The sequence below is a fragment of the Chlamydomonas reinhardtii genome, chromosome 10 (genome assembly GCF_000002595.2).
Source record: "Chlamydomonas reinhardtii strain CC-503 cw92 mt+ chromosome 10, whole genome shotgun sequence".
NCBI classification, from domain to species: domain Eukaryota; kingdom Viridiplantae; phylum Chlorophyta; class Chlorophyceae; order Chlamydomonadales; family Chlamydomonadaceae; genus Chlamydomonas; species Chlamydomonas reinhardtii.
Genome location: NC_057013.1, coordinates 6,151,012 through 6,175,267, shown reverse-complemented (window position 1 = coordinate 6,175,267; position 24,256 = coordinate 6,151,012). Strand labels below are relative to the sequence as shown.

General features: G+C 65.1%; 5 protein-coding genes across 6 annotated transcripts; 3 read left to right on the top strand and 2 right to left on the bottom strand.

Annotated features, from left to right (window-relative positions):
* Positions 1 to 122: 122 nt before the first annotated feature.
* On the bottom strand, positions 123 to 4,707 carry CHLRE_10g464100v5 (uncharacterized protein). Its single transcript, XM_001698384.2, has 7 exons — positions 3,665 to 4,707; positions 3,431 to 3,452; positions 3,066 to 3,278; positions 1,854 to 2,899; positions 1,335 to 1,676; positions 1,095 to 1,244; positions 123 to 951 (listed from the first exon to the last, which is right to left on the bottom strand). Exons 1-7 carry the CDS (start codon positions 4,394 to 4,396, stop codon positions 793 to 795), a joined length of 2,664 nt encoding a protein of 887 aa, XP_001698436.2. The 5' UTR covers positions 4,397 to 4,707; the 3' UTR covers positions 123 to 792.
* A 295-nt stretch (positions 4,708 to 5,002) lies between these two features.
* On the top strand, positions 5,003 to 11,154 carry CHLRE_10g464050v5 (uncharacterized protein). Its single transcript, XM_043067214.1, has 11 exons — positions 5,003 to 5,317; positions 5,550 to 5,691; positions 6,216 to 6,303; positions 6,754 to 6,836; positions 7,274 to 7,357; positions 7,594 to 7,644; positions 8,105 to 8,260; positions 8,676 to 8,782; positions 9,069 to 9,156; positions 9,468 to 9,593; positions 9,981 to 11,154. Exons 1-11 carry the CDS (start codon positions 5,187 to 5,189, stop codon positions 10,020 to 10,022), a joined length of 1,098 nt encoding a protein of 365 aa, XP_042920611.1. The 5' UTR covers positions 5,003 to 5,186; the 3' UTR covers positions 10,023 to 11,154.
* A 48-nt stretch (positions 11,155 to 11,202) lies between these two features.
* CHLRE_10g464037v5 (uncharacterized protein) lies at positions 11,203 to 15,058 on the top strand. Its single transcript, XM_043067213.1, has 4 exons — positions 11,203 to 11,795; positions 12,056 to 12,160; positions 12,450 to 12,504; positions 12,792 to 15,058. Exons 1-4 carry the CDS (start codon positions 11,229 to 11,231, stop codon positions 14,285 to 14,287), a joined length of 2,223 nt encoding a protein of 740 aa, XP_042920610.1. The 5' UTR covers positions 11,203 to 11,228; the 3' UTR covers positions 14,288 to 15,058.
* A 12-nt stretch (positions 15,059 to 15,070) lies between these two features.
* On the bottom strand, positions 15,071 to 18,212 carry CHLRE_10g463968v5 (uncharacterized protein). The gene is made up of 4 exons (XM_043067212.1): positions 17,922 to 18,212; positions 17,730 to 17,778; positions 16,044 to 16,246; positions 15,071 to 15,530 (listed from the first exon to the last, which is right to left on the bottom strand). The coding sequence occupies exons 1-4, from the start codon at positions 18,102 to 18,104 to the stop codon at positions 15,315 to 15,317; spliced, it is 651 nt and encodes a 216-aa protein (XP_042920609.1). The 5' UTR covers positions 18,105 to 18,212; the 3' UTR covers positions 15,071 to 15,314.
* Positions 18,213 to 18,452: 240 nt separating this feature from the next.
* On the top strand, positions 18,453 to 24,255 carry CHLRE_10g463934v5 (uncharacterized protein). 2 transcript variants are annotated; one of them, XM_043067210.1, is made up of 5 exons: positions 18,453 to 18,714; positions 19,356 to 19,634; positions 19,835 to 21,108; positions 22,503 to 22,659; positions 23,184 to 24,255. In XM_043067210.1, exons 1-5 carry the CDS (start codon positions 18,534 to 18,536, stop codon positions 23,231 to 23,233), a joined length of 1,941 nt encoding a protein of 646 aa, XP_042920608.1. In that variant the 5' UTR covers positions 18,453 to 18,533; the 3' UTR covers positions 23,234 to 24,255. The 2 variants fall into 2 exon arrangements, with proteins under 2 accessions (XP_042920608.1, XP_042920607.1); XM_043067211.1 differs by having other exon boundaries at positions 21,413 to 24,255.
* Position 24,256: the final 1 nt, after the last annotated feature.

Here is a 24,256-nt window from a genome sequence, read left to right as displayed (position 1 = left end):
TGCCAGCATCTGAGTGTTAGGTGGCCGTCAGAAAGTCCGTGGGGGTTAGGCTAAGCTGGGTTGGTTGTACCCCGGCCAGGAGAGGCCCTCCCTCCCTTGGTCACGGCATGGCAAAGAATCGTTGCTACGTCTGATTACATGGCTATGGATTGCGCATTTCCAAGTCCAGCATATACATCATGTCGCAAACATGACCATGTGGGCCCCAAAGCGCACACGGTTTGGTCAAGTTCATGTGCACAGTTGCGGTGTACGGTGTTGGTCGTGTGGCTATGTGTCCGTGCTATATGAGAGCAATCAATCAGTGTCATAAATCATGCTAAGAATCAATCATTAGACGATATACTAATGTCGGAGACTCTAGAGATTAGCACTAGAGAGCACGCCGTGTGACCACTCTAGCACCCACGCTGGTCACGGTTTACTTCTCATGAGGACTCCTAAGCGGGTGCACATCTCCTCGGCGGTAACACAAGCCGCCGCCCCTGTCCCTTTGCCGTCCCTCCATACCTCCTGCCCGTCCCTTACCTGCCGACAAACAGTTCAGAGATACATACCTGCGATGCGCACACCCCTGGGCAACACTGCTACCAAACCCGGCTTGCGAACCTCCACAGCACCCGGCCGAACTGCAGAACTCACGTGTCATTTACTGGCTGGTCACCTCGCCTGCTCGCCACGCATGACCGCACCCCCACCCACCGCACACACGTTCACTACTCAGTTTCGCGCGCACACACACACATATCATGCCGCAGCCGGCGGACACCCACGCCCGTCGCGTCATCCACGTCAGAGGTCCGCTACGCTGGGCCGCACCGGCGCGATGCTCTCCCGCGCCACGTTGCCGCCCGCCGCCCGCATGCGCTCCGCCTCCAGCTCCGCCACCAGCTCGTCCCGCCACAGCTTGGCACGGGCTGGGTCCAGCGTGCCGCCCAGGATGCCCGCCTCCTGCAAGCGCCAGGCGGCAAACAGGCTAATGACATCAGGGCAGCTGCATGAGAGCGCGGCGGCGGCCATGGTCACGTGGTAGGGACTGTCTAGCGCTCCTAGGAGGCAGACAAGCCTGTGATGTGTGGGCGCGAGTAGCCCACCTCAAGGGCGCGGCGGGACGCGCTGACGCGCGGGCGCCCGGCGTTGTTGCCGCCGGCCGCCGCCGGGTGCTGCTTGTTCATGCCGCCGGGCGAGGGGCCGGTGGCCGCCGGTGAGGGCTGGTCGGGCTCAACGTACGTGTCCGCAGCGTCCTACAGGCGTTGCATGTGCGGGGTACAAGAAATGAACAACAGGATATGGAAGCCAGGCAATAAGCAACAAAGGCCCGGACACAGGCTTACGTCGGTGTTGTTGTTGTTGAAGACACCTGCCAGGGCTGGCCGGGCGGGCACAGTCCGGGTCCGAGCGGTGCCACGCTGCGTGCCGGCACCGCTGCGCGGCGACGCGCCTGCCGCCTCCATCAGAGCCATGTGAGCCGCCATCGGCAGCTTGGAGGTGGTGTCGGCGTGCGGGATGGCAACGCGGGTGGCGTCCGGCACGTTGGCGCCCGAACCCTCGCTGCTGTCCATTGCACGCGCTGGTGCCGCACCGGCCGCGGTGCTGTTGGGCGCGCCGCCGGAGCTGCCGTCGGGCGACGTGGGGGCGCTGTGCTCGGCCACCGCCGCAAGCTGCTGGAAGAAGGCCTACGTACGGTATGGAGGAAGGACATGCGGAGTGAAACAGTCACCTTCGCAGAAACATTGCAGGGTGAGGTGAACCCGCGTCGGATCAACAGATCCGTCCCCGGGCAGGGTGGCACCGACTCGGGACCTGACCATCAAAACTTTTGCTCCCCTGCCCGCCATCTAGTCGGAACTCACCCGCTGCGCCTGGTCGTGCGGCTGCGGCATCCAGGACGGCTCCTCAATGGGGTTGTAGCCGCTCAGCGTCATGGTGCTGGCGCGGCAGGCGGCGCTGGAGCCGCCGCCCACGTGCGACTGGTACTGCTGCATGGCCGGGTCGTAGCAGCCGCCGGTGGGGCCCATGCTGATGGTCATGCCCTCGCCCATGCAGATGCTGTCGTGCATGCCCGGCGCGGCTTGGTGGTGCATGGTGGGCAGCGCTGGCACCGGTGCAGATGCCGGTACCGGCTGCGGTGCGGGCGGCAGCTGCTTGGCCGCCTGCATCTGCGCCATCTGCAGGCGGACCGTGTCGGGGTCCACCAGCGTGTCAAACTGCTGCTGCAGCTGCTGGGGAGCAGGGGCAGACACGGCGGGGTACTGCGCCTTGGGCTGCTGCTGCGCGGCCAAGGGCTTCGGGAGCACAGGCTGCTGCTGCGAGCCGTTGAGCAGGTTGAGCGGCAGCGGCGGCACCATGGGCGGCCGGGCGGCGGAGCCGGGCGTGCGGTGCGGCGGCGACACCAGGGCGCTGGCCGCGTTGAGCACGGCGGTGCGGGCGGTGCTGGGGGTGGACGCGTTGGTGCCGCCGCCCATGGGCGAGTCGTAGCGCGAGTCGCTCTCCTCCTTGATGGGTGAGGGCGGCGCGCGCAGGTCGGGCGGCAGGTGCTGGTGGTGCTGCGACGGCTGCTGCTGCGCCGCGGCCTGCTTCTGCAGCGGGGGCTGCGAGGGGCCGGCGCCGGCCGAGGCGGAGTAGGAGGCGGCCGTGGCAGCGGTGTTGGGCGCCGGCGGCACGATCATGGGCAGCGGGTTGGAGGGCGCCGCGCGCGGCACCTGCACGCTGCACAGCCAGGGATGCTGCAGCAGGCGCGTGGCGTTGGGGCGCTCGCGCGGCACGCGGTTGAAGCAGAGCGTGATGAAGTCCTTGGCGGCGTGCGACAGGCTGTCGGGCATGGCGGGCAGCTCCTTGGTGGCGGCCACATGGTACATGACCGCGTAGGGGTCGCTGAAGTTGGCCCAGGGCGCGCGGCCTGTGTGGGAAGGTGAACAAACGCACGAAGAAACTGAGTTCGACGCGCGGGCATGTACTTGATGGCGGGGCAGGGCATCAGCACACAGGTAACAAGGGGCCCATACAGCTTGCGACTGTGCAATCCACGCAGCAAGCGGCACAAGCGGCCGATGCCCCGACCCTACCCGTCGCCATCTCAATCACCACGCAGCCCAGCGACCAGATGTCAGCGGCGCGGCCGTGACCGGACTGCTTGATGACCTCCGGCGCCATCCAGTTGGCGGTGCCGCGGATGGAGCGCGAGCCGCCGCCGATGGTGGCCAGGTCCTCAATCTTCTTGCTGGCGCCAAAGTCCGCCAGCTTCACCACGCCGTTGGAGTCCACCAGGATGTTGGCGCCTGCAGGTTGGGGGATGCAGGGCGCGGGTTGCTGGCGGTGAGCTGGGGCGCAGAGGACCGCAAAAGGTGCGGGAAAGCTACTCGAGACCTATCGGTTACAGCTGAGGCGCATGTCGGGGTTGTGGGAGATTACACGCCTGGACGCGGCTCACCCTTGATGTCACGGTGCATCACCTGGACGGGGCATGGAAAGGCAGGGGTGGGGCGTGCGTGTCAGATGCTGAAACCAAACCCTTCGGTAGCGATGGCAAGGTTTATGGCCGGGAGGGAGACACGGCACCGCGCCTTCACCATGCCCGCTCATGCAAGCACGCTGCAAAGCAGCGCCACAGCGGCACGGCACTCAGCAACACACGCCCAACAGCCACAGCCGTACAGCCACTCACCTTCTGCTTGTGCAGGTACTCCAGGCCGCGGAGGATCTGTTTGGTGTACACGCGGACCGTCTCCTCCCGCAGCGGCCCGAACTGGGCCAGCTTGCTGGAGATGGGGCCGCCCGCCACGTACTCCAGGAAGATGTTGAGGTGCTCGCTGGTGCGCTCGGTGCCCAGGTAGCGCACGATGTTCTCGTGCCGCAGCGAGCGCAGCACCGCCACCTCGGACTCAAGAGAGCGGATGTGCTCCGACACCTTGCCGCTGTTGGCGTTGTCGCGGGGCAGCTGCACCTGCTTCACGGCGATCTCCTGGCCCGTGGCGTGCACCAGGCCCTGGTAGACGGTGCCGAACGCGCCCTGCCCGATTTGGCGACCGCGCTGCCACGCGAAGATGCCCGTCGGCATCAGCGTCATGTCCGCAGGGAACGTGTCGTCATCGGCACGCGGCATGCTTGTATGGTCGCCATAATCAGGGCCATTGGGCGGAGCCGGGGCAGCGGGGTGCTGCAGGTCGTTCTGCGCAGCGCCATTTCCGTTTGCGCCCCCGGCTCGGCCGCTCGAGTTGGAGATTGTGGTCGTCGGCGTGTTCTGACCTCCACCTGGCTGCACTGGAGCTAACGGCAGGTTGATAGGTCGTGGAGGAAAAGGACGCGGAATAGTTGGGTGGTGGCCATCTTCGGGAATGCCGACGACTCCGCCCTCCGGCCTCGGACTAAGCTGTGGCTTGCCACAAACGTTGCCCATTGCGCCTTCTTAGTCCACTACTAGCAATGGAGCAATACAGCGGCTTCGAGGCCGCACTATCAGCGAGTCAGTGCTCGTCGGGGGTAAATGGACGCTTGCGGTGAAGGCGAAGCGTCTGCCTCGCCGATGCCGTTGCAGGATATATATTCAGACTTATCTATTGAGGTGCTCGTTCTCAGGCCAGGTCTGATGGAGCTGGGGGGTTCTGCAAGGGGCTACAGTCGGGTCCGGTCATTCGGTCAACGAGCCTGCATCGGCCCCGACCCGGTTTCCGTTCGCTCTGGAGCCCGCCAGCCGCTTTGACTCTGAAGTTGGAATGGACCCACTGCAGAAATGCAACATATGGCCAGATTTTACTCATAACCCTGGAAAAAGGAGAGGCAAACACTCGTCGGTCGCGCCAGCTACTTCATTGATTCACGCCTGATTCCCGCCGAAGGCCGCATCCCCTGCATTCGCATGAAATCTACAGAAGAAAACCTGAAATGCCCCTTGTGGTGCTTAAAAGTTGCTAGCTGGCGGGCTGAATCCATGCCGGCCCTTCAATTTTCCATCCACAGTGTTATGCATGCCGCTTCCAAAGCATACACGAGTCGATAGCTACCTTCACTCAAACACACATCGCTGTGTGCATATCAACGCGTGTGTGCAAGACCGAAGGGCGACATTCTGCAATTGCCTCTCATCGTGCCTCCACGACACAATTTTGTGCAGTATCATTGGTTAGAGATTGATAGACGACTTGCGGCCTCGGCTTGCAGCCGCCGGCAATTCCACGTCGACGTTAAAAATGCGTGCCGCGAGCGGGCGGTTCGCCAGCTCTTCAGCACCTAGCACCACATCGGTATCATGGGGCGTCTCGTCGGCCCGTCACTGCGGTCGTCGACTTGTGGGCCATCGGTTGTCTAGCGATGCTGCACGGTGAGGCGACGGTATCGGTGCTCGGCTGTCCAGGCATGCGTAGGACATGTACGCCGCAGTTTGTCGGGGCAGTGCCGCAGTCCTCGTAGGGGGTTCCACTGGCCACCGGTGGCAGACCCCCCTCCCCAGCCAGCTGTGGCACACGCACGCTCCCCGTCCCCCGCCGTCCATAGCATCACACCCCCTCCTCGCCATGCCCTGCTATCCCCCCCTGTGACTTCGTCGCTACCAGGACTGCCTGCCGTGCCGTGGATCGGGACCTGGACTGGGAGCCCGACCTCAAGGCGCCGAAGGCCGGGCCGGCGCCGGCTGGGCGCCCCGGCAACAGCTACATGCCGCCGCCGCCACCCCCGCCGCCGCCCGTTGACATCAACGTGCGTGCGTGTCGACGGAGTGGCTAGAATGGGAAGGGATGCAGGGGTGGGGTATGTTGGGGGGCCTCAAGGGTGGTAAGGGGGGCCGGGGCAGTAAGGGGTTGTGCAAGGGGCGGTTGGGGTGAAGGACAGTGAGGGTGCGGGGTTGCTCGGGTGGCACGGCCGCGTGTGTGAGAGTGTGTGACGGGGCTGCCGGCGGCCACAGCCCTTACTGATTGGATGAACAAACAGCAACACCAGCCGGGTTCAGAAGGTCGATTTGTCGGCTACGCGCTGGGCCCTGACCCCCCAAACACGCGGCACAAGCGGGATGCCGGGATGCGGGAGGGGATGACGGCTTGGTGGCCCGCCTGCGGCCTCCTCAAGCGGCCGCTGCCGTCCGGGCTCCTGCCCGCCCACATTCTCCCGCACGGCCCCAAACTGCCGACCTCCGCCAACATTACATCCGTCTGTTGTACCCTTCAAATCCCCAACCGCACCTGCGCCCCTCCACCCCCACCCCCGCCCCACGCATGCGCTCGCAGACCGACATGCCGTTCCCGTTCCGCAGCCGGCGTGAGATCGCGCTGACCATGCTCGGCGGCAGCGCGGCGCTGTGGCTGCTAAACCACAGTGAGCTCGCTCGGGGGCGCTGGGGGGGGGTGCTTGGGCGCGTGCCGTGATGGCGTGCGTACCGTGTTGGTGCGGGGCAGATGCAGGGCCGTGCGGGGCAGGGCAGGCTGGGGCAGAGCAGGGCAGGGCAGGGCAGGTTCTGTCCGGGCAATAGGTGCTATGTTTGGCTGTGTATGTGGCTGACTGGCTGGCTGGGGCGCCGAACAGACGGCGCACGCCGGGCCGGCGGCGCCACAGGGTGACGGCGCGGGGCCGGATGCCGGGTGGGGGTCAAGGTCGGCTACTGCCGTATGGACAGGTGGACTCCGGAGTCCGGGCACCTCGCTCGGCGCACAAGGCGGTCGTGGGCAGCGGGTTGTCAGCAGCTGGGCTTGCGGCGCGGGGGTGGCGCGGCTCCACGGCACTGGCCTCACCGCCTGTTGTCCCCTGCTCCCTGCCTCCCAATCACAGAGGTGCTAGCGCCCATTGACTCGTTCGGCGAGAAGCCGCCCATCGACTTCACACTGGCGGGGTACGCGGACCTGAGGCCGGAGGTGAGGGGGAGGGCGGCGGGGGTTTGGGGGGAAGGGTGGCGGGGAAGGGCGAAGCTGGAGGGCCGGAGGGCAGCAGGGGGAGGCGGGCGTGGTAGGGTGATGCGGAGCGAACTGGAGGAAGGTCTCTGAGGAATGGGGCGAGCTGTTTGCTGTGAGGGGCCGCCCGGGCGGCCCGGCTCCTGCGGGCGGGGTTGGGGGGCGGGGAATGCGGGGTTGGGGGGAAGGGGTTGGGGGGAGCAGCGGGGGTTGTGCACACAGTCGAGAGGGGTTCTGGAGTGTGTACAAAGACCGATCGGGTTCAAGCAACAGTTTGACACTTTGACCGAAGGACTACCCAATTACCACACACTTCCGCACGTTGCCACCGCGCTGCACAAGCAGCACATAACTCGCCACCACCAACACACTCACTAAACTCTCTCGTACACACGGCACAGGACTTTGTGTATTTTAAGACGCCGCAAGGGCGGTGGGTGGCGGCGGCGGAGGACGAGCAGGGCCGCTTCTTTATGATCGATGAGGTGCGTGGGGGGTGGGGTGGGGGGTGGGGGGTTCAGAGGCGTGGGGTAGGGCTGGGGGGGGGAGGCTGGGGCGGAGGTTGGCAGAGGCGGAAGGCGGAGGCTGGCGTTGTAGATGAACGGCCAACATCCTCCTCGTGAGCTCTCCTGAACGCCTCCCGCTCTTACATGCATGCCCCTTCTCTCCTTCCTGCTGCTCCCGCTCCCCCTCCCCCTCCCCCTCCTCCCCCCCCCTGCAGGTGGGCGACCTGTACTACGACTCGGGCGACCCGGACATTGGCCTGTACGCGGTGAGGGGGGGCCTGGGGGGGTTGAGGGGCGGGGAGGGGGGAGGGGGGAGGGGCGGGGAGGGGGGGAGGGGTGAGGGGGGGGGAGAAGTGGGGGAAGGGGGGAAGGGGGGAGGGGGGAGGGTGAGGGGGTGAGGGGGTGAGAGGGGGACTGGGGGGGCTGGGGGGGGGGGGACTGGGGGGGCTGGGGGGAAGGGGGGGCTGGGGGGGCTGGGGGCGCTGGGGGGGAGGGGGGAAGGGGGGGGAGTGGGGTGAGGCCCACCATACCGTACATCCCGCCCCCTCATTCCTGCGCCCTGAGCAAACCACGCCTCCCATCTGCCAAGCACGGCTCCCCCGTGACATCCTCCACCCCTCACCACCCCTCACCACGCCTTCCCACCCCTCACGACCCCCCACTACTGCTTACCACCCCTGACCACCCTCCCCACCACTGCGCCCCACCACCGCGCCCCCACTACAGATGGACACGCAGGGCAACCTGTTCAACTTTTACCGCGACACGGACGGGCAGCAGAAGATCACGCCCGTGGGCAACGTGGCCGACCTGAAGAAGTTCAAGATCGGCGAGATCGCGGGCATCAAGCTGGACCGGGACGTCAACGTGGTGGCTTTCCAGGTGGGGCAGGGGGGGGGGCGGCATCGGGAGGGGGAGGGGAAGAGGGGAGGGGAAGAGGGGAGGGGGGGAGGAGGAAAGGGGGGGAGTGGAAACGGGGGCTGGGGAAAGGGGGGCTGGGGAAAGGGGAGGGGGAAAGGGGGCTGGGGAAGGGCTGGGGACTGAACGAGCGAGGCGTGGCGGAGGTGGTGCTGGAGGTGCGGGCGGAGGGCGATTGTTTTGGATGGGATTTCGGGTGGGCGACACCAAAGCGGCAAGGGAAAGGGTTTGAGGGTGTGATCGTGGGGGCCTTGCCCGAGAGCCGGGCGGTGGATGCGTGTCGCGCATATTCCGAGCCGTCGGAGGCCACCCCGGCGCTCGTCCGCTTACCCCTCTGCCTTCCTCCAATCACATCCGTCCTGTCCTCCACCCCTCCCAGGACGGCACCGCTGCGCCGCTGCCGCCCGGCTCCGCCTACGTGGACCCCTACACGGGCGAGGTCAAGGGGCCGGACGAGCTGGTGGAGGGGCTCAACGGCATGGACAGGTAGGGGGGGGCTGGGGGGAAGGGGGAGGGGGAGGTGTGGGAGATGGAGGGGGCTGAACGGTATGAGCAGGTGGGGCGAGGATCGGGGGCAGGGTGGACGGGAAGGAGGGGTACATGGACGACTGGGGCAGGGAGGGGGATGGGGCGGCGGAGGCAGAAGGGAGGGGGAGCGGCTGGGGGTGGGGGTGGGGGTGGCTTCCGTGTCAGGTGCACGTGAGCCTCACTGTGCCAACCCGCCAAACCCTAACCCCACCACCACCACCACCACCACCACCATTCCGCACAGGTCCTCATCCCGTCGCGGCCTGTTCGACAACCTGTTTGGCGGCGGGCGGCAGGCGGGCGGCTCGTCGCTGCCGATCAACCGCTACGAGGTGGGGATGGGGTCCGAGGAGTGGGGGGTTCAGCGGAGGCCGGGGGGTAGCAGGGAGGGCGAGTAGCAAGCGGGAGAATGAAGGGGGATTGCCCGGGGGAGAGGGTAGCAGCAACCTCACTCCCACTCCCCGCCGAAGCCTTGAACGCCAACACCAACGGCAACCCGGAACCAAGCTCGCGTCGCCAAGCTCAAACCCTGCTGGCCCCTAGACCCAAAACCTGTGGCCCAGCCTCAAACCCCAAACCCACCCTCCCAAAACCCCAAACCCCCACGGACCCACCTTGCCCACCCAAACCCCACTCGCTCCAGGTGGACCTGTCCGACCCGCGGGACTACGAGGAGCAGATGGAGGAGCAGCAGTTCCTGGCCGACCCCGACGACCCCACCGCGCCCATCCTGCCGCCCGACTTCGACATCGACGCCCTGGCGAGACAGGTGCGTGCGTGTGCGTGTGTGTGCGTGTGTGTATGTGTGTGTGTGTGCGTGGTTGTGCATGTGTGTGTGTGTGTGTGTGTGTGCGTGTGTGTGTGTGCGTGTGTGTGCGTGAGTGTGGGTATGGGTGTGTGTGTGTGGGCGTGTGTGTGTGTGTGTGTGTGTGTGTGCACGTGTGTGTGTGTGTGTGTGTGTGTACGTGTGCGCGTGTATGTGTGTGTAAGCCTACAAAACGAAGCCCGCCTAGACGACGGCGGAGTTACGTACGGATTCCTGCTAGACTGTGGCGGGCTGGCAGCTAGATGCTGCGGGCGTGTGGACCCAGCCAGCTCTGACCTGCCCCGCCTGGCGCTGGCGCTGCTGCTGTTGATGTTGTGGCTGGCGGTGCAGGTGGAGGCGGAGGCGAGGGCAAAGGGCATCAAGGGCCGTTGATGGCTGCACAGCGACAGCAGTGTCGGATGCAGCAGGTGTTGAGGTGGTCATCACGGCAGCTTCGTGGTGCGCGACAGACGGCAGCGGCAGGGGCGGAGGCGGAGGCGCGACCGGGGCGGAGGCGCCGCCGGGACGGCGGTGGCACGACCAAACTAGGGCGCCGCGTCTGCAGGGACGGCGCCTGTGGCGGCAGCGTAAGCTGGTGGCGGCAGTCGCCCGCTGAGGTGTGGCGAGGCCGGGGCTGGACACTGAGGGAGTGGGGAGGGAGAGGTCATGCTGCTTGGCAGCGCCATCATGAGCCACCAACACGGTGCCAGGGAAGCGCCAGTCCTTGTTGGGAGTTGGACTCCCGCCCATGCGGCGGCAGGCGCTTGCAGAGTTCGGGTCCTGGTCACACATTGATGAGTCTGACGGCGAGACACACAGGCATGCTACATTTTATGGCGTCGATAGCAACCACGGCATGCGGACAACACGACAATATTTAACAGCAGGCTGGCACGGACTGTACTGAACTGTAGGTTGAGGGCGCAGTGGGACCAAGCGCACAACGCGCAGGGTGTGGCGTTGTGCTATGTGATTATGATAAACGGAGATCTGGTGGAGGTGCGCGGCCATGTTGCCGACGGGGGGTGCGGGACGTACGGCACACGGCACGGCAGAGGCACGTGTCAACACGCGCGGTAGGCAGTATGGCATTTTGGCGGCCGCGACACGTAGCGGTGCAAGGGCGTATAGGCAGCATAAGCACATAGGGGCGAAACGTGAAGGGACTGTCAAACAAAATGACCCCTAATATACCGGTACTCACATGTTCGGATAATGTTGCGCCAGGATGCGTGAGGCCGTTACTGAGGCCTTGGTGCTTTAGCAAGGTTGTGGACACTTGTGGCGAACTTGGTTGTCGCGCATGTTGGCCCATAGTAAGAATGCGACGTTGCAAGAAGGGACAGTCAGCTCAAGCAAGGGTGCCCAGCACCCAGGTCAGGAGGGAACCATCTCCGGCCCGAAGGGAAACCGCCCTCCCCCATAGTAAGGTCACGGCGCGCACATCTTGGATCTAGGATTTTTTGGGGTCTTCTGCATTTTCAGTGGGATTCAGCCCAAAAACATACTGTAATGTCTGCGTCACGCGTCAAGCTTTCGGACCGCTGCGGCCAGTTCTGACATTCAGGGTCAGCTGTTGTTTTCAATCCATCACGCCTAATGGCCCGGCCCTTAGCGGAAATCGACACGAATGTACATGCATCGTCAGACGAGTATTGCGAGCATGGCCTGCGACCAGCGAGAGAACATGTAAATCAATGTCAGCTGCAGCCGGAGCCGGCTCGGCGCGGACGCAAGAGCTCTGGCATTTGGACGCCGCATATCGGCAGCAGGAAGCGGTCTCGGCTTTCAGGACCTGCGCCGGAGGCTCCGGCGGGGTTTGCTGACCGCAGCCAACCGCAGGGGCATCAACTGCAGCACTCGGGACAGGGAGGGGTTCTGAAGGATGCTGGTGACGGGGCCGATAGCGATGTGGAGGAAATCAGCTCGCAAGAGTTTAGGGAGTCGGTGTTCGGGCCAGCGCGCCCCGAGCGTGAGGCAGTGACGGCGGGCGGCCCTGCTAGCGGCGGTGGCGGCGGAGGCGCAGCCGCAGCCGGTGGCGCAATGGGCGGGTTGGGATTGCTGGCAGCACCGGCGGCGGCGACCGGGTCAGCCCCGGGGGCGGCAGCTGCCGGTCGCGGGGGCGAGGAGGATGACGACGTGCTGATAATGGCGTCAAAAGGGCAGGTGAGAAGACAGGCAAAGAGAGGCTGCTCCAGGCTGCCATGCCGCTGGGAAGTACAGTAAGTATCATACGGTTCACGTGAGGTGGACGGTTGTGTCGTTTGTTTCGTCAAGGCATGGACCGAGCCACTCTGCGCGTTTTCTGTGGATGGGGCTCCCTCAACGCGATGTAGCAGCGCCGACACCCGCCACCCACCGCCGCCTACCCTTGCTGGCACACCGTGCGCGGCTACTCGCCGCGATTGTTGACCACCCGGCCGCAGGTGCCCACACGCGACCTGCCGCACCCGCGGCCCCACTGCTCCAACCAGCGCTACAGGGAGTCGCAGTTCGGCGCCGACGTCGCCAACGTCGCGCACTGCCCACAGGTGGGGCGTTGGGGGTGCGACCCCAGCGGACCGGGCAGGGTGGCGGCGCAGGGTGGCGGTGCAGGGTGGCGATGGCAACGCGTTGGGACGCGGTTGAGCTGCGGCCGCTAGCTCCCGCGTTGGGACGGGCTGCGGCCGCTAGCTCCCGCGTTGGGACGGGCTGCGGCTGCTAGCTCCCAGCTTACGTGGCTTGTGATGACCCCGGCTCTGGGGTCCCGGCCCTTGGCCCTGAGCCTACCTTTGAGCTGCCTTCAACCCGCCATGCTGCCTGTTGCATCCCGCCGTGCAGTGCTTCTGCTACGTGTGTGACGTCAAAGCGTCTGAGTGCGCCTTTTGGGGAACAGGTGCGTGTGCGCGTGAGGACGAAGGGGTGGCTGGAGATGCTGGGGATCCAGGAGCCATGTCGCCAACACCGGTAACCCTGGAGAAATTTGGAGGCATTGCTGCCGGCCTGAGGAGGATGCAGGAGGGAGGGAGGGTGGAAGGTGGAGGGTGGAGGGTGGAGGGTGGAAGGGGCCAACCAGGTGGGCACGCGCGCTCGCCTTCATGGCCTGCGGACCGGCAGCAGACATGCCATTGCCACGCCGTGTGCCCCTTCACTGTGCATCCACCGTGCCGTCCATTCGTCCAGGCATCCTCGGTTCGGACCACGCCAACGCCCACCCCGACAACACCTACTGGGCGCGGCTGCGGATGCGCGCACGCGTGGCGAAGCCGCCGGCCGCTCGCCAGCGGCTGCTGACTGCCGCCTCCACTAGTGCGGTCGCGCCGGTGCGCGCCGCCCTGGCCAGGTGGGAACAGGCAGCAGCAGTAGCAGCCCTCGCGAAAGCGGAGGCGGAAGAAGCGGCTGGCGGCGCTGGTGTGGAGGCTGGCGTGGTGGCTGGTGCGAGGGCTGGTGCGGTGGCGGTGTCGACAGCTTGTGCGGCTGGTGCGACCTCGGTGCCGGCGCCTGCAGGGGGCGCAGCAGGGCCGGCTGGGGCGTCGTCCTCATCCGTGGTGGGAGTCCGGGAGCCAGCCGCACCGCCGCAGCGAGGCGCGGCTGCGGCTGCCGCTGGCCCAGCACTCGGAGCCGCGGCGGCCTCGACGGTGACGCAGCAGGTGGCCCTGCAGCGCCGGGCTGGCGCGCAGCATGGGCAGCGGCTGCCCCTGCTTCCGCCGCTGCCGCAGCACCACAGCCAGCAACAGCTCCACAACCAGCAGCAGCAGCAGCCGCAGCAAGACCCAGCAAAGGCGCTGATGATGCAACAAGGACTGGCGCAACTGCCGCCGCAGGACAGGCACACAATGCAGCTGCAAGTCCAGGCGCAGCTTATGGCGCTACAACAGCAGCAGCAGCACCTGCCGGCGGCACTTGGCCACAAGACGGAAGAAGTGCTGGCGCTCTGGCACAAGGGCCTGTCGAGCCTCTCGTCCCAACAACGCGGACTCATGTTGTCACACCGGATGTCGGGGATGGCTGCGGAGAGTCTGCTGCCCCTGGTTTCAGTGCTGCAGAGCAAGGTTGACGAATACCTTGCGCAGCCGCGCGAACCAGCGCCACAACATCCGCGGCAGCAGCCCCCGCAGCCGGCTGCTGCTACAAGCCACGCGCCTGCACCCGTGCGTCAGCAGCAGCCTGCGACGCCCGGGCCCATGCCATTAGTGCCAGCAGCAGCGCCACCATCCAGCAGGCTGCCCAGTGCAGGCGCAGTCGCGGCGGCGGCACTGGGGGCGGCAAAGGCCATTCCGCACGCTGGGGCGCAGCAGCAGGGGGGGCAGCCACTCCTCCCTCCACCGCAACAGCACCCCCACCAAAACCACCAACAGCAAGACCCCGCGGCGCAGCTGCTGCAACAGGAGGTGGAGCGGGCGCCACCGCAGCACCGGGACGAGTGGCAGCAGGAGCTGCTAGCGCAATGGATGGCGCCGCAGCAGCCGCAGCTGGCGGCAGGTGTCCAGCGGGAGGACGTGCTGGCGGCGGCGCGGCAGTGCCTGTCGCACCTCACGGCCCAGCAGCACAAGGCCATGCTGCATGACGCAATGTCGCAGCTGCCTGCGGAGCAGCGGCAGCCCAAGCTGGAGGAGCTGCGGGGGCTCGTGGGCGCGTGCCTGGCGCACACGGTGCGTGCGCGTGCGTGCGTGCCGTAGCCGAGCATCCGCAGCAGCAGCGCACACCGCACTAGCACCCGCAGCAGCAGTAGCCGCAGCAGTTGTCGGGTAGCTGCAGCGCCCGCACCCGGCTGCAAGCCGCGCGCAGGTGCCACAGCTGCAGCAGCTGCGGCCAGCAACGACGCTAGCTGCCCGGTCTCGGCGCCTGTCTTGGCGACGCTGCAGTCGCGGCGAACCTATCTATAGGCTGCTGTACCATTAACGACTGCCGCGGCAAGCTGCGCGGCTGTCAGCGTCACTCACGGCGGGGTGGGGGCCGGTGGCTACGCATGTGGCAGGCGTTGCGGCAGCACCGAGACTGGCAGTGGAGCTACCGGCGCCCGCTAGGGACGAGGCCGCAGGCTTCAGGCATCAATTGGGACCGACCTCACGTGATGCGCATACAGTATGTGAAACATTGTCAGTACTTGCGCTGAGGAATGGCGTTTGCATGTACCGTAGTTACGTGATTGCGTTAGCGGCTTGGCAAGCTTTGGCAGCGTGTGCACCTGCCTGTGTGGTGTGTGTATGGGGCGTGTATGTAGTGCTGTGATCCAATGACGTGAAGCGGGCGTGCTGTGCGTCTGTGACTGCACGGAGAGAACGTCCATGCGGGGGCTGGCTTGAGGTGAGGAGTACAGGTACTGAGGAGTGGGGGTCGGCGGGAAGCCGGACAGATGATGAGCCAGAACGTCAGGCCTGCTGGCAGCAGTCAATCCAACTGCAGTGGCACTGTTACCCGCTGTTGTTTCACAAATCTATCTCGACAAGTGCTCCCCGGTCGAGGGAAAAGGGGCTGAGCCCCTCCACAGTCTGAGGCCGAACAACCTCATCGCCCGGACGTAGCCGGGGTCGGCTTCCACAGGCGCGTAGCCAAACCAGGTGCCTAGCAATCGCGATGCCACAGCAGAGCCAACCGCAGCATCACGCAGCACAGTTGTCAACAGCCGCACTACTTGTCATGCCGCTACGCATGCCCTGCCAGTCTTACCACGGGCCGCTACCCAGACACCAGCCGGCTCGCTCCTCAGTCTGCGCGCTTGCGCCGCTTCTTGGGCGGCGCTGCGCCCTCCTCCTCCACGTGGCCTTTCCCGCCCCCTCCGCTACCAAGATGCGCGCACGCGCCCCCGCTGCTGCCGGCGCCGCCGCCGCCGCCAGTCTGCAGCGATGCAGGTCGCTTGTGCCCCAGCAGCATCTCCACCAGCGCGTGCCGGATGCTGGTTGCGGAGTTCACGTCACAGCCCTGCACCGTCGGGAGGTAGAGTGAGTGAGTCCCACTGAGCCCACGACTGAGGCACTGAGCCGTCACCCAGCCATCACCCACTGAGCCCCACTGCCCACTGAGCCCACGACTGAGCCCCACTGAGCCCCACTGAGCCGTCACCCAGCCACCCAGCCATCACCCAGCCAGCCACCCGCCCGCAAAGTGGACTCACTCACACCGTCCCGCAGTGGTTGCACACCTGTTCTTGGTGAGCACGTGGTTGCACACATGTTCTTGGTTGCAGTGGTTGCACACCTGATCTTGGTTGCACACCTGTTCTTGGTAAGCCCCCCCCCATGGTACGACCGCCTGCCCGGAAGCGCTGCCCGTTGCCGAGCAAGCGCCGCCCGCACTTCGCACACACCTGGGGAGGGGGCAGGAGTACAGTGCGAACCTTGCTGGCTACCCGGCTACCTGTACAGTGTACACGATCCCCATCCTGTCCACCCGACCACCTGTCTACTCATTCCAACCCGTCTGCTCTCATCTTGCCTGTGATGTGTGGAACACGTCCACGTACACCACCAGGTGCGCGTACTTGTCCACCAGCAGGCGGAGCAGTGCCCGGTTTGGGCCCCGCCCCAACCTGCTGATGCAACCGCCATAACCAGTGGTGGCGTTGCCCCAGCCAATAATGACCTCCTCCTTGGGCCTCGTCTCGGTGCACTGGGTCGACCGGGGCCTTGGCTTGGTTCCTGCGAGCCTGTGGGAGAGAGCGGGAGGGGCGACGGAGAGGCTGTGCCATTGGCGGTCCTGTTCTGAGATAGACTTCGGTCACACACTGGATTCTATCCATAGAAATCCCCTGGACCCAGCCCATCCCGAGCTCAACTCTCTGCCGTGTGACGAATGGACAGGGTGCAACGGCAGCCTTGTTAGAAGTAAATTCAACGTGGGAAAGCCCAGCCGTGTCCGTGAGCTTGTGTCAAGTGTGGGGGCGTGTGTCGACATGCCCGCACCAGGATGCGCAACTTGGCCCTCCTACACATTGTTTGTGCTTATGCCTGCATAACGTTCACATATGAGCCTCGCACTGCTGTGTTTGGCCCCTAGTTCTGCTTGTGGGGCGCTTCCCGAAATACGCCAGGATAGGCTCCCGAAACCCTGCGGACCCAGCGCTCGTATCTTACGAAGGCAGGGGCGGCGTCAGTGGCCGAATTCCTTAAAATGGCTTCGTTTAGTTGACGAAACAGGCTGCCGCCGCTTCGTTAACCCCCAAAAGTTTTCCGGGGGCTCCGCCCCCGATCCGCACGATGTCGACACCGACACGACACGCCCACTCCTCCCCTGCTTCCCGCCGACCCAACCTCACTCTCCCGCCAGGGGAAACCCTGTCTCCCGCCGTCAACACCCATAGATACAGCCCTTTGAGCCTTCTTACCATATGCCACGCAGGTTTCGGCCGTGGAGTAGCCGCTGGAACCCCCTGTCCTTGGCCAAAAGTGGCCGAAATCCCAAAAATGTCTTCGTCTGTTTGCCGAAAGACCCCCCAAGATCCCGTGCGTTTTGGCCGAAATTCCAAGTCAAGATCAAAAACATTTCGTCCGCCAGAGGCCTTTTTGGGCAAATTTCGTTCCGAACGAAGGAAGATACGAGCGCTGTGCGGACCCCAGGGACAACGACTGACCCCCAACTTTGGCGCCCCAGAACTTTCGCACCAGGTCATCCCTGACAAAACTAAAAGCCCTGGCGTATTGCTCTCCTAAAGCTTTGTATATATGAGCATGGGGTAAGATCCTAAGCTTTCTTTACGCCCCCCCCCCGTGAACTTCGATGGGGGGGAATCTGCAACGCCTGTCCCGAATGTCCACCGTGTACCCCTGAACGCGCACAGCCCCCCCCCCCCCCCATTGACGTTCGATTTACTGCTTGCAAGCGACAACAACCTCTGCTGCCGCCTGCACCCGCATTCGCATTCACATCTGCGCATTTCAATGATTAGGTTTGCAGACTTTACAGGAAGTGCAGACTACACTTTTTGCATGGAGGCACGGAGTGTAGGAAGCTCTTACAAATCTTCCGGAGGGCATAGGCATGCCACGAAATACAGAGGATGCGCCAGTGTTGCAAAGCTGTAAGCATAATCTATACTGAGTCCGCAGGGAAGGGCCGGGGGGTTGGGCAGCTTACACGGCTAAGGGAGAGGCAGGATGCACCCGCTCCCACCCTCCCGCGCACCTCCATGCGTGTCGCCACGGCCCGCCGGCAGCCCCTCAGTCACGTGAATCTGGGCAGCGGCGACAACACAGGGGAGCATGAAGAGCTTTGAGACTGAGGTAGGGCGCTGGGGCGGGCATCAAAGTTCGCAGGGCCATGCAATGTGCTCTAGCCTGACGCCCCGCAGTTCCCTGTTACTGCTCCCTGCCGTACATGTAGGTGTGCGGCCAGCGGGTGGGGGCTGGCCCCGCTGCGCGCCTGCGCCTCGTCCAGAAGCTGCAGGACCAGCGGCGTCACCTCGCGGGGGGCGGCTGCACAGCAGGTTGCCAACAGAGGGGGGGGCTGATCGCTCTTTGTGCGCCAAGGCCCGTTGCATACGACGTGTAATAGGCACATCTGCAGCAGCACAGCACAGGCCTAGCCCACCAAAAATGCAAAAGTTTCCCGGAGTCTCCGGGTAGTTCCGTCCCCATTCAGGGCTGGTACAGTATTCGGGACGATCTGATGTGATCGTGCGAATTGCCAGGATCGAACTAGCGACCTTTAGATCTTCAGTCTAACGCTCTCCCAACTGAGCTAAATCCGCGCCGTGACAAACTTTCATTTATTGGGTACACCCGCGTGGTCGGTCCCTCAACGGACACCACCGGTTCCGCCGACGGGACGTGTCCCCGCCGGACGCGACGTTTTGTTGGTTGGCGCGACGTTTCGGGTGCCCGTTGCAATCGCCCATTGTATATATATACTAAACATTACATTTGAATAGGCTTTATTTTACACTCGACACATTCATACTTACACATTCCCACATGTACAGTTTTCACCATGGACCGCGACTTCAACCCGCTGCAGCCCTTCAAGCTTCCCCGATTTTGCTACGAGCTCACAGCCCGGCGCCGCGCTGTGGACGAGTTCCTGTGGCAGCACGCCGGCAACCTGATCAAATCTAAATCTAAATCCGCTGTAACCGCCAACCGACAAACCGTCACGCGTCAACGGTTAATCGGTAGGTGTGGATGACAATGGCGCACTTCATCGGATACAGTCGCAGACCTCGCGTAGAGGTCAGAGCGCGTGGCCCCCCTTGAACGAGGTGAAGACACGCTTGCCCATGGGGTCGAGCCTCGCAACATCGGCCCCTACAGATCACGACCACGGTCCGGCGGGGACACGTCGCGTCAGGCGGAAACGGTCGTTGCTACGAGCTCCCAACTGCAAGCTAAATGCTCGGTGACAAAGGGGCAATCAAGCTAAATCCGCTCTCGCAGCCAACCGATTAACCACCACGGTTGAACGGCTAGTCGGCGGGCTGCTGATGACCAATTTGTGCATTGTAGAATTTATATAACTATAATTTGCGCCAACAGTCAACCGTTTGCGTCAACCGTTTGCGTTATGTGAACCGACAGATCACCCGCTTTGCAACCGTCACAGGTTTCTGGGCCGAGATCCTGCCGATTGGACGGATTGCCTCGGCATTCTCGCATGCTCGACCAGGGGAGAACGGGTGATGCCATGACAATCGGGGCAATGCCACAATGGGACCACTCACAACAGGAACCTCGCCTAATCAACCCCTATCCATTGCCTGATGAACTCGACCAGCAGTATCCGGGTCTGGGGTTGCGCCATACGTCGCGACAGCAGGCGTGAGTGGCACGACGGCCGCCGTAGAGGCCACCGCTGCGGCGGGCGTGGAGCCGGCCTCGCCGCCGGCCGCGCCGGTGTCAACGGCGGGCTTGGGGGGCATCGTGGGCCCGGCGGTCCTGCCCGCGGGGTGGAGCAGCGACGGTGGTGTGGGTGATGAGGGCCTGGCGGGCGGCGTCGGGCAGGGGCTGCTGGGGGATGCGGAGACAGCGCCGGATGCCAACGCGAAGCTGCTGTGTCAGGGCCGGCGGGGCGGTCCTGGCGACTTCATGGACGTTAGCTCGGTTGCCCCGCCCGGGGGCGGGCAGCAGTAATGCGGCGGCGGCCGAAGCAGGCCGCTCCGGGGCCCCGGCCCTTGCGGGTGGGGTCGCATAACGTGCGGGGGCTGCGGAAGCGGGTGCCCCACCTGGGGTGCTCGCGCCTGCACGCCCTGCTGAGCTGCTGGGAACGGCAGCGCCTGGATGTGGTCTGTCTCCAAGAGACGCACGTTCTTGACTCGGACATCGACCTTGTCACGGCGGACCTGGCGGCAGCCGCTCAGCGGCTGCATGCACGCGAGTGGACTGCGTGGTGGGCGCCGGCCCAGAAGCCGGAGGGCCGTCGTGTTACTGGCGGTACGGCAATCCTCATTCGGTCGAGCCTCCTGCAGCAAGGCGCCATGGTGCTCGCTGGCGGCGCAGCTGCCGTGTCGGTGGCGGCTGGCGCGTGGGCGGGCCGCGGTGTTAGTTTGCAGTTGCAGTGGGGTGGCCACACCTTCACGCTGACGTCAGCCTACTTTCCCCTGGCATCCACAGCGCAGCAGGCTTTCATTCATGTGGCGCTGGACACCGTCACTGGCCGGGCGCGCAGCGACGGACCCGCAGCCGCCGCGCTGGCGGCGGCGTGCCCTGGCCTCATTGACGTGTTACGGCGGCGCCACCCGGCTCGCCGCGTGTGTACCTTCTTCCACCCCCACGGGGCGAGTCGGCTGGACCGCATTCTGTGCAGTGGCGGCCTCGAACCGCAGGTCCTGGAGTGCGGCGTCGCCGCCGGGGTGCCCTCCGATCATATGCTTGTGACGGTTGCCCTTGCGGCGTCGCCTGAAGCCGCGCCACCCGCTCGGAGCCTGCCCAGGGCCCACCTCGGTTTCCGGGACTTCAAAGACTTGGATCGTGACTACCGTGCCTGGCTGGGTACGGCCCTGGCGGCACGCCCTACTGATCCTGTTGAGCTGCTGGAGTGGTGGCCGGCCCTTAAACGGGCTGCCGCCACGTCCGCCAACCGCCTGAGCCGGGAAGCTGTTACGAGGCGTGTGGCCGCCAGCCAGCGGGAGGCGGCCGCGCTTGATGCGGCGGCAGCAGCTGCCGCCGCGGTGGAGGCTGGCGGTGATGTGCAGGTGGCGGCGCAGGCGGCCGTGCGGGCGCGGTGCACGGCGGCGGAGGCCGCCGTGGCCGCGGCCGCCGGCGCGGCGCGACGTACGCGCCACGCGTGGCTGCGTGGCGGCGAGAAGCCCTGCCCTCTCCTCACGCGCATGCTGCGGCCGGCGGGTGGGCCGCGCGTGATTGCCAAGTTGAAACAGCCCAATGGCACCACTACATCCGACCCCACGGTCATGGGGCAGGTGATGGCGCGGTACTGGAGGGACGTCAGTGCCGCGCCGCCACCCGCTCCGGATGCCCGCACGCAAGTCCTGGATGCGCTGCAACAGCACGGGCGCCGGTGTACAGCCGAAGAGGCGGATCAGCTGGGGCGGGTTGCGGTCTCGGCGGCGGAGGTGCGCGCGGCGCTAGCCGCTGCGCCGGCTGGGCGCGCGGCGGGCCCTGACGGCATACCGGTGGAGTTATACCAACACTATGACAGTGACTTTGCGCCGGTCCTAGCGGATGTGTTTACGGCGGTGGGGGAGGGGGCTGGGGTGCCTGACGGGCTCCTGGATGGCGTGTGGTCTTTCTTCTTTAAGTCGGGCGACCCTACCGAGCCCTCTAATTATCGCCCCATCACGCTGACGGATACCGATTACCGCACCCTTGCCCGGGTGTTGTGCTTGCGACTGCAACCGGTGTTTGGGCGTGTCATAGACCCTGAGCAAACTGCGTTTCTGACGGACCGTCGCATTGCCGATAACGTCCTCTTGCTCCAACTTACTCCTGGCCTGTTGAAAGCCGCCAAAAAGGCCCCGGCTGTGGCGGCCTTCCTCGACTTTTACAAGGCGTATGATACGGTGGACCGCTCTTTTCTGCTCGCGTGTCTGGAGCGCATGGGCGTGGGGGCGGGCTTTCTTACGTGGGTGTCCCGCCTGTTAACTGATACACGTGGGGCGGCGTTGGTGAATGGACGTGTGTCAGGATGGGTGCCGTTGATGGCGGGCGTGCGGCAGGGCTGCCCGTTGGCTCCGTTGCTCTACCTCGCTGTGGCACAAGCCCTTCTGTCATGGCTACGCAGCCGGGGGCATGGTGTGCTCGCTAACCTTGCGTCGGTGCTGGCGTCCCAGTATGCAGATGATTGCACGCCGTTTCTGGAGGGGTTTCAGGCGGTGCCGGGGTTCCTGGCGGACATGGATGTGTTTCGGCGGGCGTCTGGACAACGGTTAAATATGACTAAAGTTGAACTGATGGTGATGGGGACGGTCGGCGGTGCTGGCGCCCTGCCGGCCGGCATGGCTGGCCCGCCCCTGCCCCCTGGCTGGCGTGTGGTGCCGGCGGCCAAGTCACTAGGGGTGCATTACGGGGATTGGGGCGCATGCTCCCCACCAGTTACGTTTGAGGCCGTGATGGGGGTGCTGAGCAAAATCGCGCGCATGCCCGTGTCCATGTTTGGTCGGGCGGCCGCGGCGTCGGCTTATGCTTTGGGCAAGGTCCTGTATCATTTGGAATTTGCGGGTCTTCCCCCACTGTACGTTGTGGACCGGCTGCTAGCCAGGGTGGCGGCGGTGGTGGATCGGCGACTGTCGCCGGCCCAGTTTGATGCCAGCCCACATGCACGCCCGGTTGGCCTCTCCATTGACCTTATGCAACTGCCTCCGGCGGTGGGGGGGCGGGCCTGTTGCCGCTGGTGCCGCATGTGAAAGCGCGGCAAGCCGGTCTCGCGGTCCGGTGTGTGTTGGGTGTGTGTGGTCTGCTGCCGTACGTGCCCCCGTGGACCCGGGTCGCAGCGGCGTGGCTGCGCCAGGTGCACCCGGCGGCAACGCCCCTGCGTTTCTTGGTGCGGGGGGCCGCGGACCGTGTGCTGAATAAGCCGCTCACCCCGGCGGGCAAGCCGTTTGCGCGCCTGCTGAAAGCCATGACTGCATTGCCCGCGGTGACTCTTGTGGCGCCGCCCGAGCCGGGCGCGTGGGTGAGTCATGTGCCGTTGTGGGCTAACCCGGCGCTGTGTGTGGACGGCCGCACGTGGGAATTGGCTTTCGCGGATTTGTTCGCTCTGCCGGGACTGGCGTGTGTGGGCCAGCTGGTTGCAGCGCATGACGGCCTGAACGAACTGCGGCAGGCATTGACAAGCCCTTGGGCGGAGGGCTCCCGGTCTGGTGAAGCGTGTGTGGATATGTATGTGACTGCTGTGTGGAGGCGGGTGCTGCACTGGAGCACGCGGGCACGCCTGCCGTCGCCCCTGCCGGGGCCGGCGTCGCCTCAAGAGGCGGCCGACCGGTTTGCGGCGGCGGTGGCCCTTCTTCCCGCTGGCTGGGCTGCCGCCGCGCGTGCGGCCCAGCTGGCTCGGGGGCCTGCCGCCGCGCTGCCGCTCCCGGTGGCCGACGTCGTGAGTGCTACGGCGGAGTCGGTGCAACGGGTGGTGCGGGGACTTGGATGGTTGCAGTGCGGGGGGCCGCCCATCCTGCTCACTGCCTACACGGTGAAGGCGGGGACCGTGCTACAAATGGCTCCACAGTTAGCCGCCCTGAAGGCTAAGCATTTGCAGTATGTGTGCGATGCGGGTGTGTCGGGGGTGGGGGCTGCCCTGGCGGCGGGGGCCTTCGTGTGCACCTTGGCCCGCTTGTGGTCGCTGAAATGGGAGAATCATCATAAGGAAGCACTGTGGCGTGTGGCCGCCAACGCTTGCTGGGCGTTTCCACGGCATGCTAGCGAGCGGGCGCGAGGCGTTACTGTTGACCCGTGTTGGGCGTGTGGGGTGGACATGCAGGATGGGGACCGGCGTCACTGGTTTTGGGACTGCACTGTTGCGCTGTCACTGCGGGAAAGTATGGGGATGGCTATGGGTTTCCTGCCGGAGGAGGCTCTAAGTGCCTTCTCTCGTGAGGAGTTGTGGTTAGTGCGCCCGCCTGCGGGGCTTGCGCCACCTGTGTGGGATGTGGTGTGTCTCGCTGCTATGTCTGCCCTGGACTTTGGTCGGCAGCGTGTGGTTATGGCCGGGTTGGCGGCGCGAGCGAAGCTGCCGTCGGCCCGGGTGCTGAGCATTGGACTTGCCGTCGTAGCTGACTTCTGGGGTCGTCTCCAGACGTTTGTGACTTTGGGTATCAGGCCAAAGGGTTGGGACGCTGTGCCGTTTGCGCATCCCTTCATATCTCGGGCTGTTGGTGACGGCATGGTTTTGCGCTTGCCGTATGACGCTGATTCCCCGCCCCCCTCGCCGTGAGAGGTTGTGCGTGGTTGGTGGCTCTGTGTGTGGGCAGGATGCACGTGTGGGCGACCGTTCTAGTACCTGGACGCTTGCGCCCTGGTTAGTGCGTGCGCTGTGCGTGTGTCCTGCGGCCTAGACGTTTCCCGGCACTCCTGTGCCTAGGCTTGTGGCGTTGAGGCACAGCGGTGGGGCTCTGGCGGGTTGAGGCTTGGCTCGGACTCACTGTGCGCGGAGTCACACGGACTTTGCCCGCGGGAGGGTTTGCAGCAAAGTCGGGGTTGGGCCCTGATAGCATGTGATGGCTCGGCGTCTTCGGGAGCTGGGACTGTCCCCTCTGTAACATCCGCATCCAT